The 16,915-nt window shown below is 40.5% G+C and overlaps 1 protein-coding gene across 3 annotated transcripts in view; it reads left to right on the top strand.

Annotated features, from left to right (window-relative positions):
* The window catches only part of add1 (adducin 1 (alpha)), a 37,277-nt gene that overhangs the window by 16,330 nt on the left and 4,032 nt on the right, over positions 1–16,915 (top strand). The window contains exons 4-16 of one of the 3 annotated variants that reach the window (XM_053648512.1): positions 226–377; positions 519–599; positions 3,139–3,288; positions 3,462–3,605; positions 3,686–3,784; positions 4,455–4,628; positions 4,819–5,073; positions 9,742–9,837; positions 10,043–10,132; positions 13,690–13,846; positions 14,043–14,339; positions 16,049–16,132; positions 16,859–16,892. In XM_053648512.1, the coding sequence (XP_053504487.1) occupies positions 226–377; positions 519–599; positions 3,139–3,288; positions 3,462–3,605; positions 3,686–3,784; positions 4,455–4,628; positions 4,819–5,073; positions 9,742–9,837; positions 10,043–10,132; positions 13,690–13,846; positions 14,043–14,339; positions 16,049–16,132; positions 16,859–16,892 (1,813 nt within the window). The remainder of the gene's footprint in view (positions 1–225; positions 378–518; positions 600–3,138; positions 3,289–3,461; positions 3,606–3,685; positions 3,785–4,454; positions 4,629–4,818; positions 5,074–9,741; positions 9,838–10,042; positions 10,133–13,689; positions 13,847–14,042; positions 14,340–16,048; positions 16,133–16,858; positions 16,893–16,915) is intronic. The other 2 variants (XM_053648511.1, XM_053648513.1) reach the window with 2 other exon arrangements.

Consider the following 16,915-nt stretch of genomic DNA (forward strand, 5'->3'; position numbering starts at 1 on the left):
TGACCTTTCAGACTTCTCGCCTTTAACCCTAAACATTGATTTTGTTTGTCTGGAGCCAGAGAAAATACAGGCATTAATACTTTTGTATCCAGCACCTGTCATGTTGAGTCATGCTGCTGATCCATTTAAAGCATTCTCAAGCACAGGAGAATGTGCTCAGTTCTCACTAATAGGTCTCTGTGTGTGTGTGTGTGTGTGTGTGTGTGTGTGTGTGTGTGTGTGCAGGTCTGGGTATGGTGACTCCAGTGAACGATCTCCGAGGTTCAGACTCCATCGCCTATGAGAAAGGAGAGAAGCTGCTGCGCTGTAAGCTCGCTGCATTTTACCGTCTGGCGGACCTGTTTGGTTGGTCTCAGCTTATCTACAATCACTTAACTGTGAGTGCGTGACACACACACACACACACACATGCATGCAATCTAGTGGAAAACGAGCATCCTTAACTGATCTGGAAGTAAAGTGGATTAAACTTGCTTCAAAATGTGGGGAGTTAACAAGGTGTGTGTGTGTGTCCTCAGGTCAGACTGAACTCTGAACAAGAACGCTTTCTGATTGTCCCATTTGGACTTCTGTACAGCGAAGTCTCCGCCTCCAGCCTGGTAAGACACCCCCGCCCCCCCCTCCACCGGATTCATTTTCTGATCTGATTTACTCACACGTTTTATCCTCGGACCGTGTGTAACGTTTGAACAGAACCCAGGTTCTTTAGGCAGGTGAGAATGCGACAGTCGCTCCAAGGTCTGAGAGCGTCCGAGCGTCGCCAAGTGAGCTCGACTGCAGCGAGGAAGCGATTCGACTCCGAATCGACTCCACTGAATCAATCACTTCATAATGTAGCCGAATGCTGGAATGTGATGGGGCGGCCATCTTGAATAGTCTTATCTTCTCATAGAATAAGAATAAAAGTTTTCAAACCACTCATAATAAGAAATATTGTATGTTTGAAATAAAGATGTATTTTTGCTGATTATTTCTATTTTACAATTTTTAAAAAAAAACAACTTTATAATTATGCAGCATAAATTTGTTGTTTAAAGAAGGTAGATGGGCAAAAAAACCCAAAAAACATCAAACGCCGAATATGTTTTTGTTAACCGAATATATTACACATTTTACATTATATTTTTGTGTGTATATATAATATATATATATATATATATATATATATATATATATATATATATATATATATATATATGTGTATATATGTATATGTATGTGTGTGTGTGTGTGTGTGTATGTGTGTGTGTGTGTGTGTATATATATATATATATATATATATATATATATATATATATATATATATATATATATATATATATATATATATATAAACTTTTATGTTCTGCATAGGCCATGACTTTTTTTTGCCAAGTCATTGTGGAAGCTGAGGAGAAGCTCTCTCTCTCTCTCTCTCTCTCTCTCTCTCTCTCTCTCTCTCTCTGTGTGTGTGTTTCTCTCTCTCTTTCTCTGTTTCTGTCTCTCTCTCTCTCTCTCCATCCGTCTCTCTCTCTCCATCCGTCTCTCTCTCTCCGTCCGTCTCTCTCTCGCTCCCCGTCTCTCTCTCTCATCTTTATTATCGCGGCGTTTGTCTTTCAGTCCAGCTCTCCTCGGAATACTAAAACACACCCTCTCGTTGTCCGCAGGTCTGAAATTATTACATGGAGAAACCGTTATCGTTACGTCATCTCTGAGTTTGTATCACGTCGGTCGTGGTGTTGTAAGGAAAAAGAATTTGCCTCGGCAGACTTCCCGCTGTTTATCTCGGCAGACGAGTACGCAGAAGACGCGTGCGCATGTACCGTACTTCAGCGGAGATTCATTTTCTAGAACGGCAGCTCTGAGTGTGTAGCGCGAGTTTATACAAATGCTGTCGTTTCAATAATAACAGCTCGTCCATACAGTGGGGACCCATACGACCGACGCGCTACGTCAGCTGGTTTTAAATAGGTGTCGTCGTTAACAGGCTTTCTGTAACGGAGATGTTTATTTTTCATTTACGGAAAGAGTCTCCAGTGTCTGCGCTTCGTTAGTAAGTTAATACGTTTGCCGATGTGGGGGAAGGGAGGTTTCGGTAACATGACAAGCTGCGTTGTTTTTGAGTTTTTTTTTTGTCTTATTAACTTCGAGAGCGTATAGAGAGGCTGGTGAGAAAACGACATGTTTATAGCTGCTATAACAGGTCAGGAAGTAATTGTAGGAAAACGATCCACTTTGTGAACTCTGCTACATCTCACCACTCCATTGCCGATTATTTTCCTATAACGGCATGCCCCACAAATGATTTATTCCTTATGCGTTCAAGAAAATGCACAGGGAAAAAAATGCCGTCTATATATTCAAGATCCTAAGGTTAGGGTTTTGTGTGTGTGGACCTTCTGTCACTGCTGCCCTCTATTGTAAACAAGGGGGAAGTGTTTGTTTTAAAGGGTGTTTCAACGTTTACACCTTATTTATTTATTGTTACTGTATTCTTAATACTGCCTTTTGATTTAACTGCACATTTGAAGTGGGTGTGGCCACTTTTTCTCAAATGGCTATAACTCTTGAACGGAACGCTATATTTTCACCGAAGTTGAACCAATCTGAGGACATGTGCAAACACTGACCAGTTGGTGGCGCTATAACAGGGAAAAAAACAAGCAATCGGCTCTAACTACGGAACCCTTTGGTCCAATTGACTTGACAATTTGCATGCGGCGTCTTTATTAAAGGTCCGATTGATATTTATGAGGACAGTCGCGGAACAGTATCGTGAAAATACTGTGAAAATCTCGGCCAATTATTTTTCAGCAGCTGTTGGATAAGGTTAACAAACTTTGTTGGCTTGCTTGACTCTTTTTTTTTTTTTTTTTTTTTTTTTGGCTTGCTTGACAAATTTGAAACTAAAATATATTTTGACTTGTTTCGGAGGTGTTCCACGGCATTAAATGTAACTATAAAAGGATTAAAAAAAACACATTTGCGACAGTAATTGTTGATTAATAATGATATTTTGCTAGTGTGAGAGGATTAAACCGCTCCTTGACATGCTGTTATTGGAATAGGTATACGATCGATCGTTTTCCTATAGCGGTGTGCTGATAGTGGGAATTTACCCAGAAATCTCACGTCCTGTTTTCTCCTGCATGTTTCCAGGTGAAGATCAACCTGCAGGGTGAGATCGTGGACCGAGGCAGCACTAACCTGGGCGTGAACCAGGCCGGATTCACCCTGCACTCTGCCATATACGCAGCCCGACCTGACATCAAGTGCATCGTGCACATCCACACTCCTGCTGGCGCAGCGGTAACACACACACACACAAACCTCGAATCATCTGGCCATGTTTGATAGAAATGTGCAAACACGCTACGCAGGGCTTTTGTAGCATTATCTGTGCTAGACAGAGAATTTGAAGGAACAGTTCCATGATTTTTCCACCATTTGCTCAAGTTGACCCCCCGTATGTTCTCATCAAGGTTTCGGCTATGAAGTGTGGCCTCCTGCCCATTTCTCCTGAGGCTCTGTCTCTGGGCGAGGTGGCCTACCATGACTACCATGGCATTCTGGTGGACGACGAAGAGAAGATCCTTATACAGAAGAACCTCGGCCCGAAGAGCAAGGTACCGTAACTTCACCTCATTCATCTGTGATCTAGAATAGGTCTTGTGGTACAGCGTGTGTGTGTGTGTGTGTTGTTCAGGTGCTGATTCTGAGGAACCATGGTCTGGTGTCAGTAGGGGAAACTGTAGAAGAGGCTTTTTACTACATCCACAACCTGGTCACAGCCTGCGAGATTCAGGTAACATGCGCCGTCATTGCATTTAGTTTTTCATTTACAGATGTTGAAAATCCACCAATTGCAGAAGATCAGTGGTAATATGGCAGAGGTTCCAGGCTAGCATGGGAGGAGAGCCGTGTTAGCAAGGCAGAAGCTTCGTGATGGTATGGTATGGTAGAAGATCCATTGTAGCCTGGCAGAAGATCCATGGTTGTATGGCAAACATTCCATAGTAGCACGACAGGCGTTCCAGGCTTGCATAGCAGATGTTTCATGGCAGACGCATCACGGTAATATGGCAGAAGACCCAGAGCGGCAATGCAGAAGATCTATGGTAGTCTTGCAGATGATTCATGCCATCACTGCAGAGAATCCAGGCTAGCACTGCAGAAGAGCCATGCTAGCATGGCAGAAGATCCATTGTAGTAGGGTAAACATACCAGGCTAGCACGGCAGAAGATCGAGGCTAGCACGGCAGAAGATCCATGGTAATATGGCAGATGCTTCATAGTAGTATGGCAGAAGATCTATTGTAGCCTTGCAGAAGTTCTGTCCTAGCACTGCAGCAGATCTGTGCTAGAATCCAAGCTAGTAATCCCAGAGTCTCCAGCTAGCATTGCAGAAGCTCTCATAAATCCTACTTACCATACAACACTATACTTTTTTTCTTTCTTTTTTTATTGCTTTGTAGGTCCGTACCCTCGCGAGTGCAGGTGGCCCTGATAACCTGGTCATGTTGGACCCATTGAAGTACAAAGTGCGTCCTCGTCACCCAGAGCCCGCTGGCGATGGACCGAGTCCGCATCCCAAGTGGCAGGTCGGGGAGCAGGAGTTCGAAGCCCTCATGCGGATGCTGGATAATTTGGTAAGAATTGTTTGAAGCCAGTATATTTATCAGTACTTCGAACCTGTAAAAGCTTGGTTTGGGTTCTTTTAGCTCCACGGGATTCCAGTCCCGAGGACAACTGAGTAAGATCAGTGTGTAGGTATCAGCACACGGACCCCATACCAAAGTAACATCCCTTGTCATCATTTCAATATCCCTTCTTTCCCAGGGCTACAGGACCGGCTACCCGTACCGCTGCCCGGCTCTGCGCGACAAAGCTAAAAAGTACAGCGACGTAGAGATCCCGCCGTCCGCCACGGGCTACTCATACGCCGAGGACAGCGACTCGGGCGCTCGCTCTCCGCTGAAGCACAGCTTCCAGCGGGGACAGCGCGACAAGACCCGCTGGTTGAACACCGGCCGGCCGGATGAAACCCCCGATGAGAGCCTGGAGGGCAGCGGCAGCCCCAAGGCGAAGACTAAGGTGTGGACGAACATTACACACGATCACGTCAAACCCTTGCTGCAGTCTCTCTCGTCCGGTGTCTGCGTGCCAAGCTGTATAACCAACTGCTTGGTCTGTGCCTACCTTATTGTTCATAGTTTAGAACCGTACCGCTACTGAACGATGGTCAGCTGGCTAGCACCCCGACAACAGACTACTTTATTTATTTGTACGTTTTTAGTCTTTGTACCTGTCCATTATTCCTTCGTCTTCTCTCTCCACAAAACGTTTTCTGTCGAGTCTCTGTGCCTATGGGGTTTGAGGTGATGGGTGTGTCCGGGTGCTCTCTAGCTGCCCAGTGCATGCTGTTGTTGCATGACTGATCAGATGCATTGTGGGTAGTCTCCTGGAGGACCAGGAGGGTGTGGCATGCGCCTGTAGTGGGTGTGGCTGGATGTTGTTGTGTTTTTCTGGATGTTGATCTCTTGTGCTTCTTTCTTTCTACTTTCCTACCTGTGTTTTGTTATTGGTTGTTTGTTTCTTTGTTTATTTGTTTCTTGCTTTTGTTGGCACTTTTGGGGGTTTTTTTTGGTTTGGTAGAGCAGATTTTTTCTGGGCGTGGCTTAGTGATAATCACGGGTCATGTTGGTCACTTAATAGGAGTCGGTAAAAAGTAAGAAGTAAAGAACCATTAGGATATACAAGCACTTTTATAACTAAAACTGCACGTGTGCTGATGATAAGTAAGGAATATAAACAGCTTCGGGGCATGCCGGTATAGGAAAATAATCAAGAGTCAAATCAGTGTCACTCTTACCTCCCTGAAGTCGGATTATTTTCTGTTAACAGCGTGTCCCGGAGTGTTTTATCGCTATCATGCAGCAGCGATTGGGCAATGATTTCAAATTTGTATTAATTTTAAAAGAAATATACGGTGTACTTTTTATCCGTTTATAGTTACATTTAACGTTATTCCAGCCTTCATTTAGAAACGCAATATAAGGGCAACTTCCCATAATTCAGTAAACTAAAATAAGGGTTGTACAAAGGATTAAAAATGTGACCTTTTGGAGATTTTAATGTCCAATTATCTCCGATACCATAAGAGTCCTGCATTTTTTTTTACTTAGGGGAGGGGCTTAAAAAAGGTTTAAACCCCTGCTGCTTTTGGTGTGGACTCGAATGTGCGCTCGAGTCACAGCTTGCGTCCTTATGACTTTGGGTCCTCTCCTCCTTGCCTTTTGAGTTGGCTTCTATTTTCATTTCGAGCTTTATTTATTTGCGTTTCCTGTATTGCGTTTGTCTTCCCGAATTACGACTCGATGACCGATTCCCGTATCTGTTCCCAAGCATGAGTGTTGTTTTTTTTTTTTTTTTCGTTTTTTTTTTTTTTGAAAGACTAAAAAAACCCAAACAAACAAGTGATTTTTAAAGAAAAAAAAAGAAAAGAAAGCTTGTGAAAGTTCTTAACTCTCCAAACGATTATCTCTAGTTGGGGGAGTGCGAGTGTTGTGTTGTGAGGCTCTATTCGTGATCAGTGAGTATTTCATATTTACATGTTCATTCCATGTGTCCTCCCTGGTTGTTTTTTTTTCCCCTCGACGCCCATACGGATTCTCAATGAGCTAAAATAAGTCATAAGCCATAGCTATTCATGCTACGTATCCAAGCCTGATGCTAACTATTACTGCTTTTTCTTTAACAACAAAAAAAAAATCACTAAACCGCTTAAAGCAACATGCATTTGCTGTTCATTACACTGAGAGTCCAGAGAGACCAGTGCTGATGGTGTTTTGTTTTATTTATTTATTTATTTATTTATTTATTTTCCCTTCTATTCCACCAAACCGATGTAATATATATATATATATATATATATATATATATATATATATATATATATATATATATATATATATATATATATATATTTTTAGTTATCGTTATCTTGAGATAATAAAAATGTAGCTAATATTCCGTCAAACATCTATGTCTGAATCTTTCTAGAGAAAGTGATTATTATAAATACTTAAATACAAATAACTTGGAATGTTTGGATCTTTAAAGGTCCTCTAAGCGTAAAAATGTAATCCTACATGAGAATTGGTTGCTGATTGGGTCAAATCTGATTTATAATAATGATGCAAAAGTCACCTTTTTGTGTGCGTGTGTGTGTGTGTGTGTGTATATATATATATATATATATATATATATATATATATATATATATATATATATATATATATATATATATATATATATATATATATATATACACACACATATAAAAAAGAAGATAAACGTCTAGAGATGCTATTTATTTATTTTTTTGGTAGTTCGTCAGGTATTAAGTGAAAAGCGGAATTTCTAGCGTGTTATTTAGCCAGTTTACTCCACAGTTAGGTGGCGGTGTAAGGATTAAGGAATGAAACACATCAGAGCATGCTGTTTATAAGAAAATAATCAACAGTGGGCGGTGTAATGAATTCCCGTTATCGCTCTGAAGCTCTGAATATTTTCTTAAAGTGGCAAGTGGCATGGTTTTATTTCACACCATCTCGATGTAAAATGTTTATTTTATTTTATTATCGAGTTAGAGACATTTTTACCTGTTTAAAGTCACAGTTTAATGTTGTGGAACAGTCGTTCCTGTACCAGCGCCTCTCTCTCTCTCTCTCTCTCTCTCTCTCTCTCTCTCTCTCTATCTCTCTCTTTTCCCCCCTTTCTTTCTTGCAGAGGAAAAAAAACGCAGCTTGTTACTTGAAAAAATTTGAACTTCTTATTTCTAAAGACCTTTTCTGAAGATCTGACTGTTACTAAACACTTGCACTGGAGACTCTTTCTGTTAAATAAACCTATCCGGACAGTATACTTCTATAGAAACCAGTCCCTCCGGGATTACTGCGATATCTCAATCGCAGAAACGAACTCAAAATCAAGCAGAGTTCAGAGGAGCTCGTGATTTTTTTTCAAAATGACCGCAGATTTTCCGCAGATTCTCCGCAGATTCGGGCGTTCAGCCAAAGCCGTCTTCAATTCGCGTGCGTCGAACGTGAGTACAGCTGAAAGGCCTCGTTTACCAACAAACATCCCTGCAAAAGTCTTTCGTGCACATTCAAGTAGTTTTCTGCAAAAAAAAAAAACGCACCGCAGATTTAAACATTTTTGTCCACAACAATCGCCCCAAAACAAAAACCTCTGTGAAAAACTCCTGTATGGCCCGAGGAACGAGCGCTTTAATATAATATAACGACGCCTTCTGAACAATCAGATTAGAGGATTTAATGAGTGCCGTGTTTCTGCCAAATCTTCAAGCCTAATTGTTCAGCTTGTTATCTCATGAAACTTTTATTATTATCTCAAGATCAAAAAAATAAGTCTCGAGGTAACAATAGGAAGTAGGAATGCACGGCCTCTCTGGTTTCTCACGGCGCATTCTCCGTCTTAATCAGGATATTAAGAAGATTCGAAGAGTCTGGAAAAACTAGTGTGTGTAAGTGTAGTGCCTAAAGGTCATTATTATTATTATTATTATTATTATTATTATTATTATGGATTATGAATTCAAGATGGAGTTTGTTAAGGTTGCATTAATTTATGATGTGAGATAGGTGAACTGTATTGTACATCACTGGGCGTAACTCCATCCCTGCTGTGTGTGTGTGTGTGTGTGTGTGTGTGTGTGTGTTGGATGTTCACCCTGAGAAAACACTCACTGCCTACAGTTGCCTCACAGTTGCTGCTTAGATAATCACACACACACACACACACACCGCTTCTGCGTCACTCCCCCACCCTCCAAACACACCCGCTGCTCCTCACGACCTCTCATCCTCTACTGCCGTCTGTTTCTCTCCTCCTTTCTTCTCTTCTGTTCATTTCTTTTCCTTTCTTATGGTAAATCCAGCAGCAGGAGTATCAATGACGATGGAAAGGACGGTGGACACGAAGAACGTTCGGACGCCTTTCCAAACTCCGTTAGATCATCAGGACCACATTAGCGCCCGCTAATCACAGAGAGGAATCATATTTTATTCTCCATCCAATTAGAAATCAGCATAATTAGACGCTTGTAGGACATGAGATTTTATATATTTATCTCATCACGGTCTCTGTGTGTCCTTTATCTACAAACCGACCAGCTTTAAATGCAAATATTTAGGCATTACATGACTCATATTTAAGATTTTCTTACGTTCTGTTCATTTTCTGTCGCGTTTGGTACGAATGCTGCTTAAACGCAATGAGAAATAAACTCGTTGTTTATGGGAAAACAGACAAGCTTTTATTAACTGAAAGTTAAGTGTTAAAATATTCTAAATAGTTAATAGTGTAAATAAAGTCTGGTTTAAATCTTAGCGTGCTGGACATTAAATGCATCATTTCGTATTCAAGTTCTAGAACTCGGGCTTCAAAGTTCAACTTGTTTATACGAAACGGACCGAAATTATATTCCAAAAAACATTCAATCCATCATCATTGGTTCGCTGCGTTCTTGAGTATTCCTGCAGTTTGATCAGTTGATTTTTATTTATTTCATTTTCTTCTAATTTTAAAAGCATGACGTATTTATTCTGTTAAGCTTGTCTATATATACATATATATATATATTTTTTTTTTACTGGTGTTTTTTTCTTTTCTTCTTAGTTGTGTTCCACACGTCATTTTATTTTCCATGTATTTGAATCTTTGCTTTGATGATTGCAGTGGACGAAGGAGGAGAGCATTCGACAAGCTGCTGTGGCCAATCAGTTCGTTCCTCTCAACACAAATCCTAAGGAGGTCCAGGAAATGCGCAACAAGGTCTGAAGATCTCTGGAGTTTTGGAAGCTGCAGACTTTCCTGAAATCAAATGTGTTTCTCATTTGCAAGAAGGAAAATTCTAGCATTTTAATTAGTCATTTATATATTGTCTAGTTAAAGTAAGTGTGTGTGTGTGTGTGTGTGTGTGTGTGTGTGTGTGTGTGTGTGAGTAAAAACCCTGATGTGTCCTCATGGTTCACCGCAGATCCGTGAGCAGAACCTGCAGGACATCAAGACAGCAGGACCTCAGTCTCAGTTGCTCATGGGGGCCGTGGTAGAACGCTCCTTTGTCCAGGTCTGTGTGTATATATTCACACACACCCATACACACATGCACACGTTTCTCTCACTATCCTTATGAGGACCTTCAATTTCCTTGAGGACCAGCCAAATGTCCACAAAAGTTCAACACTGTTAGATATTCCTATCCATGAAGAGACACACACACACACACACACACACACACACACACACACACACACACACACACACAGTGTTTTCCTCCTTCCCCATCTCTGTGCTGTCATTTTTACTCACTATGTAACTGTTCTTTGACCACAGAGAGCGACGATCTGGCACGTAAGTACCGTGTGCGTCTGTGCTAACCGTGTGTACACCCTTCCATCCCTCTGCCCTGGGGGTGGCGCTCATCTGCCTTTGATTAGTTTGCAGTGCCATATTTTTTTTTTTTTTTTTTTTTGTGTTCTCCTTGATATTTAGCAGCTAGAATTATTAATCGGACGTCTCTGCGTTTTCATACAACGTGCAGTCTAAGTTTGCATGTCTCACACGATTGCCAGTTTTGCGCCTGCTATTTGCTAGTCAGACCTCGGGTGCGTCTCGATCAGCTCCCTAACGCCCTAGGTGGTGAATCAGTACATCGTGTACACGAGTTGGCTCACTACATATCGAGACGCCGATGACTCGGTTTCCGGCGGCACGACTACGTAATACTCGCGTTGTAAAATGTCACTACTGGCGTTCATCGACGACGAGCAGGACCGATATTTTTCTGACATTATATGCCGTGTAAATTTGCTAGCTTAATCACACTCGTTGTTGTCACGCTACTTCAAGCAGGAGTGTAGGTTAGCTGATGGATTTTTTTTTTTTTTTTAAATCATTAAACAGTATTAAAATGTCGTTAGATTCAAACAACCAACAAATAAAGTGAAAAATCGCTCATTTGAGAGCTGCAACAAGATAACTAGCTGCTTATTTGGCCGAGAGTTCGTCCACAAGTCATTTCCAGTAAAGGAACATAGTGAGCATTGATGCTTCCTGGGTTTTTTGTGGTGCATTGTTGGATTTTTTTACATTTTTTTTAGGGAGCGAGCGAACGAACGAAGGATTTTCGATTGAGACAGCCCTTAAAATGGCCGACTCCCTGATCAGTGCACTGGCCGCTGAACCAGGGAGCTGATTGAGACGTACCCCTGATTGTGGTTGCGTTAACCTACTAAATATTTGTCTTATTGTAGAATTATTAAATTTAGTTTTGGTTTAATACATTAATCATGGATGTTTCTTATTTAACTAAAGTACTCTGTTAAGGCAAATGTTGTTGGTTTACTCCAGGGCTATTCGAATTGTACTTACTTACTGACTGACTGACTGACTGACTTATTTATTTATTTATTTATTTATTTATTTACGTAGACTACATAAAAACATAATAATAAAAAAAAAGCTTGTACTTTCAGAAGTGGTTTTTAAAACACGTAAAGTAGTATAGAACCATATCATGAAGCATAAGAGCGCAAGTTTACCAGCCATATCCGTGCACCATATAATTATTATCTTAATTATATCTATAATAATTGTCTTTTTGTTTTATTTTCTGTTAAGTAGGTCATGTTAGATTGCACTATGTTACATGAAGTTACTTCACGTTATGTCCTGACCTTGTGCTATTTTACGGTATAACGTGTTAGATTGCATTGTTATGCGACGTTTTACGTTACGTTTGTTTACATTGTTAGAATGTAATGTGACATAAGTTGTTACATTACGTTATGTTTGATTTCATTTATGTACATATTTTTTTAAAGATTGACCCGCACAAAGATTCAGAAGCAGCCCTGATTTTTACACTTCACTTTGTTACATATTAGACCACATCTGCATTAATAAACTTAGTTTTTTCCTAACAAGGTTTTTATGTATGTATTTATTTATTTATTTTTGCTTTAACAGTAGTAAATATGTTATTAGGTAGCGATGTTAAATCTTTAATGGCGATTGCATTATTATTTTAGAATAATTAACTACATTATATGCTTAAAATTATGTCTCAAATAGTACCCATCATCTGTTTTTGTTTTGTTTTTCTCCTCTTTTTTCCCCCCATTTGAAATTAGACGGAACAGAAATCAGTAAAAATTTACTATTCAGCAGCCGGATCTTTAAATAAAAAAAAAAATGACCCCTCTAAAAATTTTCTACTGTAAGAGAGGACTAACTGGAGCATTGGCTTGGCATACAATCATGAGATAATGGGGAAAAAAAAAAACAGAATAATGTTTATAATGTTCCCACAAAGTGCCAGTACCTACAGTGGAAAATGTTGTGTGTGGTTTGACTAGCACGTTTTGATTTCTGATCATTGCAGTGCATGACCTTGAACCATTTGGCTTGAGTCTGTCCCATGTGCTTCTTTAGGAAATGCTCAGTGCATGTTTGTGGAGTGTGTGTGTGTGTGTGTGTGTGTGTGTGTGTTTGTTTTCGTGTGTTCAGACACGTGAGATTGTGTGTACGTTTTCCAGAATATAAGCTTCGATAAGGACAACGAAACCACACACGTTCAGCTAAACGTCATTTTATACGTCCTTTTATATTTTATTCCAACGTCGCTTATTACCTGGAAGATATAGGACTCAGGTTATGATGTGTATCTTGGTGTAGAAATTCTAATATATTCACTGTTATGTTTACTTTCTGGGTTATTTAAGTGGTTTAATGGTTTTAATGGTTAAATGAACGTGTATAAATATACACAAGATAATGTAACCAATTTTGCCTTTGTAATTAATTATTCAACAAAATATATATATGTGTATATGTATATTGTAAAATATAAATATCACCGTAGCTATTATATAATCTCAAATAAAAAGTGTATTTATCACATCATTTATTATATTTACATATCGAAGAAGTATATCTATATTATATCAATATTATATATTATATTGCCCAGCCCTAGACCTAGTCTGCATTCTGGCCTGTTTATCAAAGAGTCTGTTTGTATTAAATGTTTCTGTTAAGTGTTATTTTATGCATATATATATGTGTGTGTGTGTGTGTGTGTGTGTGTGTGTGTGTGTGTGTGTGTGTGTGTGTGTTTGAAAGAGAGAGTGTGTGTTAATTAATGGCGCTGGGTTATGCACTGCTCATAAGGTCTACTATTTCAGGACGCTCCTCTATCTGACTGTTTGGAGTGTATCGATGGCCTTGACCTCTCAGACAGCTATAGTCCTGCTAGGTCTGTTAGAAAGGTACATCCTGTCGAATAACAATCACTCCACCTGTGACGCTTTAAAAATAAATAATTTTTAAAAAAACCATACACAACATTTCATCATCTTTGTAACGGTGTCTCGTTACCACAGTGTACAGAATACCTACAACGCTGGTTGTAATTCTAGTTAAACATCTGCAAGCTTTTCTTTGGTAGATATGATCTTTTTTTCTTGAATATGAGGTGTGTGTTTATAGTTTACATTTTTGTAGTGTATATTTCTATTGGTAATGCTGCGTGTGCTGATACACAACGTGTGGTTTACTTGCTAGTTCGTTAAATTGTTGGGTTTAATCAATAAGTATTACCTGTCTGTTGGTTTTCACCTACAGGGGGAGCTAGTGACAGCCTCTAAAGCTATTATAGAGAAGGAGTACCAGCCTCGCGTGATCGTCACCAAGACTGGACCGAATCCATTCAATAAACTCACCGACCAGGAGCTGGAGGAGTACCGTAAAGAAGTGGAGCTCAAACAGAAAGGACCAGAAGGTAAGAATTATCTCAGCATTTCTTACACACATTATAAGTAATTGACCTTTTTTTTTCCAACATATCTTTGGATAAACATATATAGATGTTAACATTTTTACGGTTGCTTTATCAAATGAAGTTGTTCCTCAGGGCTTAGTGCAGTTCAGTACCTCCTCCACAGCACCTTTTGGAACAAAATTGTTGTTGCTTCCAGTACAGGTTGATGCGTCTGGCAGCTCATTGGTTTCAGATTCAGGAGGAGTCTCCACTCCTCCTGGCTCCTCAAATCACAATTTGGGGGAGAATCAGCTCTTGGCAGCTCCTCCTCCTTCTTCTGCTGCTGCTGCCCCAGGCCGAAGTACAGAACCTGAGGCAGGATCAGGAAGGGTCAGTCCCTCTGGTCCTTCGGCGTCACCGCACAAGGATTTTCACTGTGCTGTGCTGAAAGCCCTCAGTGTCACCACAGACTTGTCTGAGCATGATCAGCCTGAACAAGACAGCCAAGCTGAAGGTAGCCTGGTGTGCAATCTGCCTGCCCTTGCTTGGCATCCATCTTGCCCTCTGTAGACTTGGACTTGTGGGGTTGACTTTGCTAGTGTGTCCTTTCTGTGGTTCTTAATCTTTTTTGCTCCTGGTGTTGCAGTCCAGCAGTTCTGATTTACCTTTGATCCTTACCCATATCTTGGTGTACCATTTTCTCCTTACCAATTTCTACCCTTCCTCCTTGCTCATTTCCCTTGTGCACCTTTCTTCTTGTGTGTTTGCAGTGTACCCTATCTCCTTAACCATTTCTTGATATACCCTTTCTTCCTTAGCACTCTCTGGATTTCCCTCTCTCCCCTTACCTATCTCTGGATTACCCTCTCTCCCCTTACCCATCTCTGGATGTACCCTTTCTCCCCTTACCCATCTCTGGATTTCTCTCTCTCCCCCTTACCCATCTTTCGATGTACCCTCTCTCCCCCTTACCCATCTCTGGATTTTCCTCTCTCCCCTTGCCCATCTCTGGATGTACCCTTTCTCCCCTTACCCATCTTTCGATGTACCCCCTCTCCCCCTTACCCATCTCTGGATTTTCCTCTCTCCCCTTACCATCTCTGGATGTACCCTCTCTCCCCCTTACCCATCTCTGGATGTACCCTCTCTCCCCCTTACCCATCTCTGGATTTTCCTCTCTCCCCTTACCATCTCTGGATGTTCCCTTTCTCCCCTTACCCATCTTTCGATGTACCCTCTCTCCCCCTTACCCATCTCTGGATTTTCCTCTCTCCCCTTACCATCTCTGGATGTACCCCCTCTCCCCCTTACCCATCTCTGGATTTCCGTCTCTCCCCTTACCCATCTCTCGATGTACCCCCTCTCCCCCTTACTCATCTCTCGATGTACCCTTTCTCCTCCTTACCCATCTCTGGATGTACTTTCTTCTTACCCACATCCTAATTTAGCAGTTCTTTCCCACTTCTCACTATTTCACTTGTTACCCATAAACAATTTACCCTTTCATTGTTACCCTGCTCCTAACGTACATTTTGTCCTTTTTTTCCTTTCCTACCCTCTCCTTTCCCAAAACATATTCCACTCAATAATACTGATTAACGAAAGCTAGTATGGGCTTGATACGCTTGATACGAAATAAGATCAAGGGAATTGATGTCTCCCAGTCCTTGTGGCTTAACTCTTTCTTGAATCCTGTTTTAATCTGTGAATCCTCATTCCTGGTGTGGTTTTTAAGGGCAAACGTGGTACAATTATTAACTCATGGACTCGTTATCCCTTGCTTTGGCTGGGATCCAAGCTTCATCCTGACTGGGGTTGTTTGTGGCCCGGATACTAATAAAATGAGCCTCTTGACCGAATTTAAATGGTCTGTTTGAATAATATTGTTTCTGGGTGATGGCAAATCCTTAACTGTGTGTTTTGTTTGGTTTTCTGGCATGAGCATTATCCTCAAATGTATGTGCCCCCCTTTATTTTTGTGGTCTATACAGCAATAGGAGATCGTGTTTTTATGCGTGCTGTGTTAAGACTATGATTGACTCTTAATTCGATGACGTAAGCAGTCTTCTTAATCACCGAATATCTTGCGTCTTGAATTCATAAAACAGAATAAGCGATCAGTATTAAATCAGTTCCGCAAAATGTTTTCCTTTATTGCAGTTCTAATATACTATATATTGTATTGCATATTGTATAAATCCCCCCCCCTTTTTTTTTTTTTAGATCAACCACAGGAGACGGACGAGGTGGGGAAAGGTCCGAGCCCGACCTCTACCCCCCCAAGCACCCCGATTAGACTAGAAGAAGGTACGTTCAACCGGGTGGTCGTGCTTCCTTATGCATGAATCTCCGTTTGTGGTGTGCCTCAGGGGATAATACTAAGACTGCTGCAGTTTCCATGTCTCAGTATGATCACAATCGTGAACACTTTTTGCTGTTTAGTTCATATGTAATAAGAGATCAAGAGGATCAGTGGTCGGCCGTTGGTATTTTTTGTTCTTTTTGATTGATTTTTATCATTTTGAACCGATCTACAGAGCGTGAACTTTGCCGTGGCTTATTCTGTGCCTTGTTCGCTTTTTTTGTTTTTGTTTTTTGTTTCACCTCTTGGTCTTTATTACTTTGGATTACACCAATACTGCCAGACGTAATCTGATGTACTCTATTTATAGTAATGTAAGAATATAAAAAAGTAATGCTGTTCAAGGTCAAACCAATGACGTAAAGACAATTACCTCAGGTGTAATCTAATTTCAATAACTCAATTTCAAGTATCCACCTTTTCTCAAACATTTCTCATCCAACTCTTCATACTCATTTCTCGGGGGTCTTTCCAAGAATGGTGTGTGTCCATTCTGTTGGGTTTTTTTTTTTGCTCCTGGTGGTCTATTTTCCTTTTTTTTTTTTTTGGGTGGGGGGGGGGGGGTCTTCCTTTTGGTTTTCTTTAACATGGTGGCTGTGATTTGACCTGCATAGACATTTTTTTTTCTACTGTGCTTTTTTTTTTCTTCTTCGTGGCTGCCTTACAATCAGGAGATGGAAATGCAAAAGAGTACCTGTTGCCATAGTAAGTACTGTCCCACTCCCAAC

Source organism: Ictalurus furcatus, chromosome 18, assembly GCF_023375685.1.
Source record: "Ictalurus furcatus strain D&B chromosome 18, Billie_1.0, whole genome shotgun sequence".
NCBI lineage: Eukaryota > Metazoa > Chordata > Actinopteri > Siluriformes > Ictaluridae > Ictalurus > Ictalurus furcatus.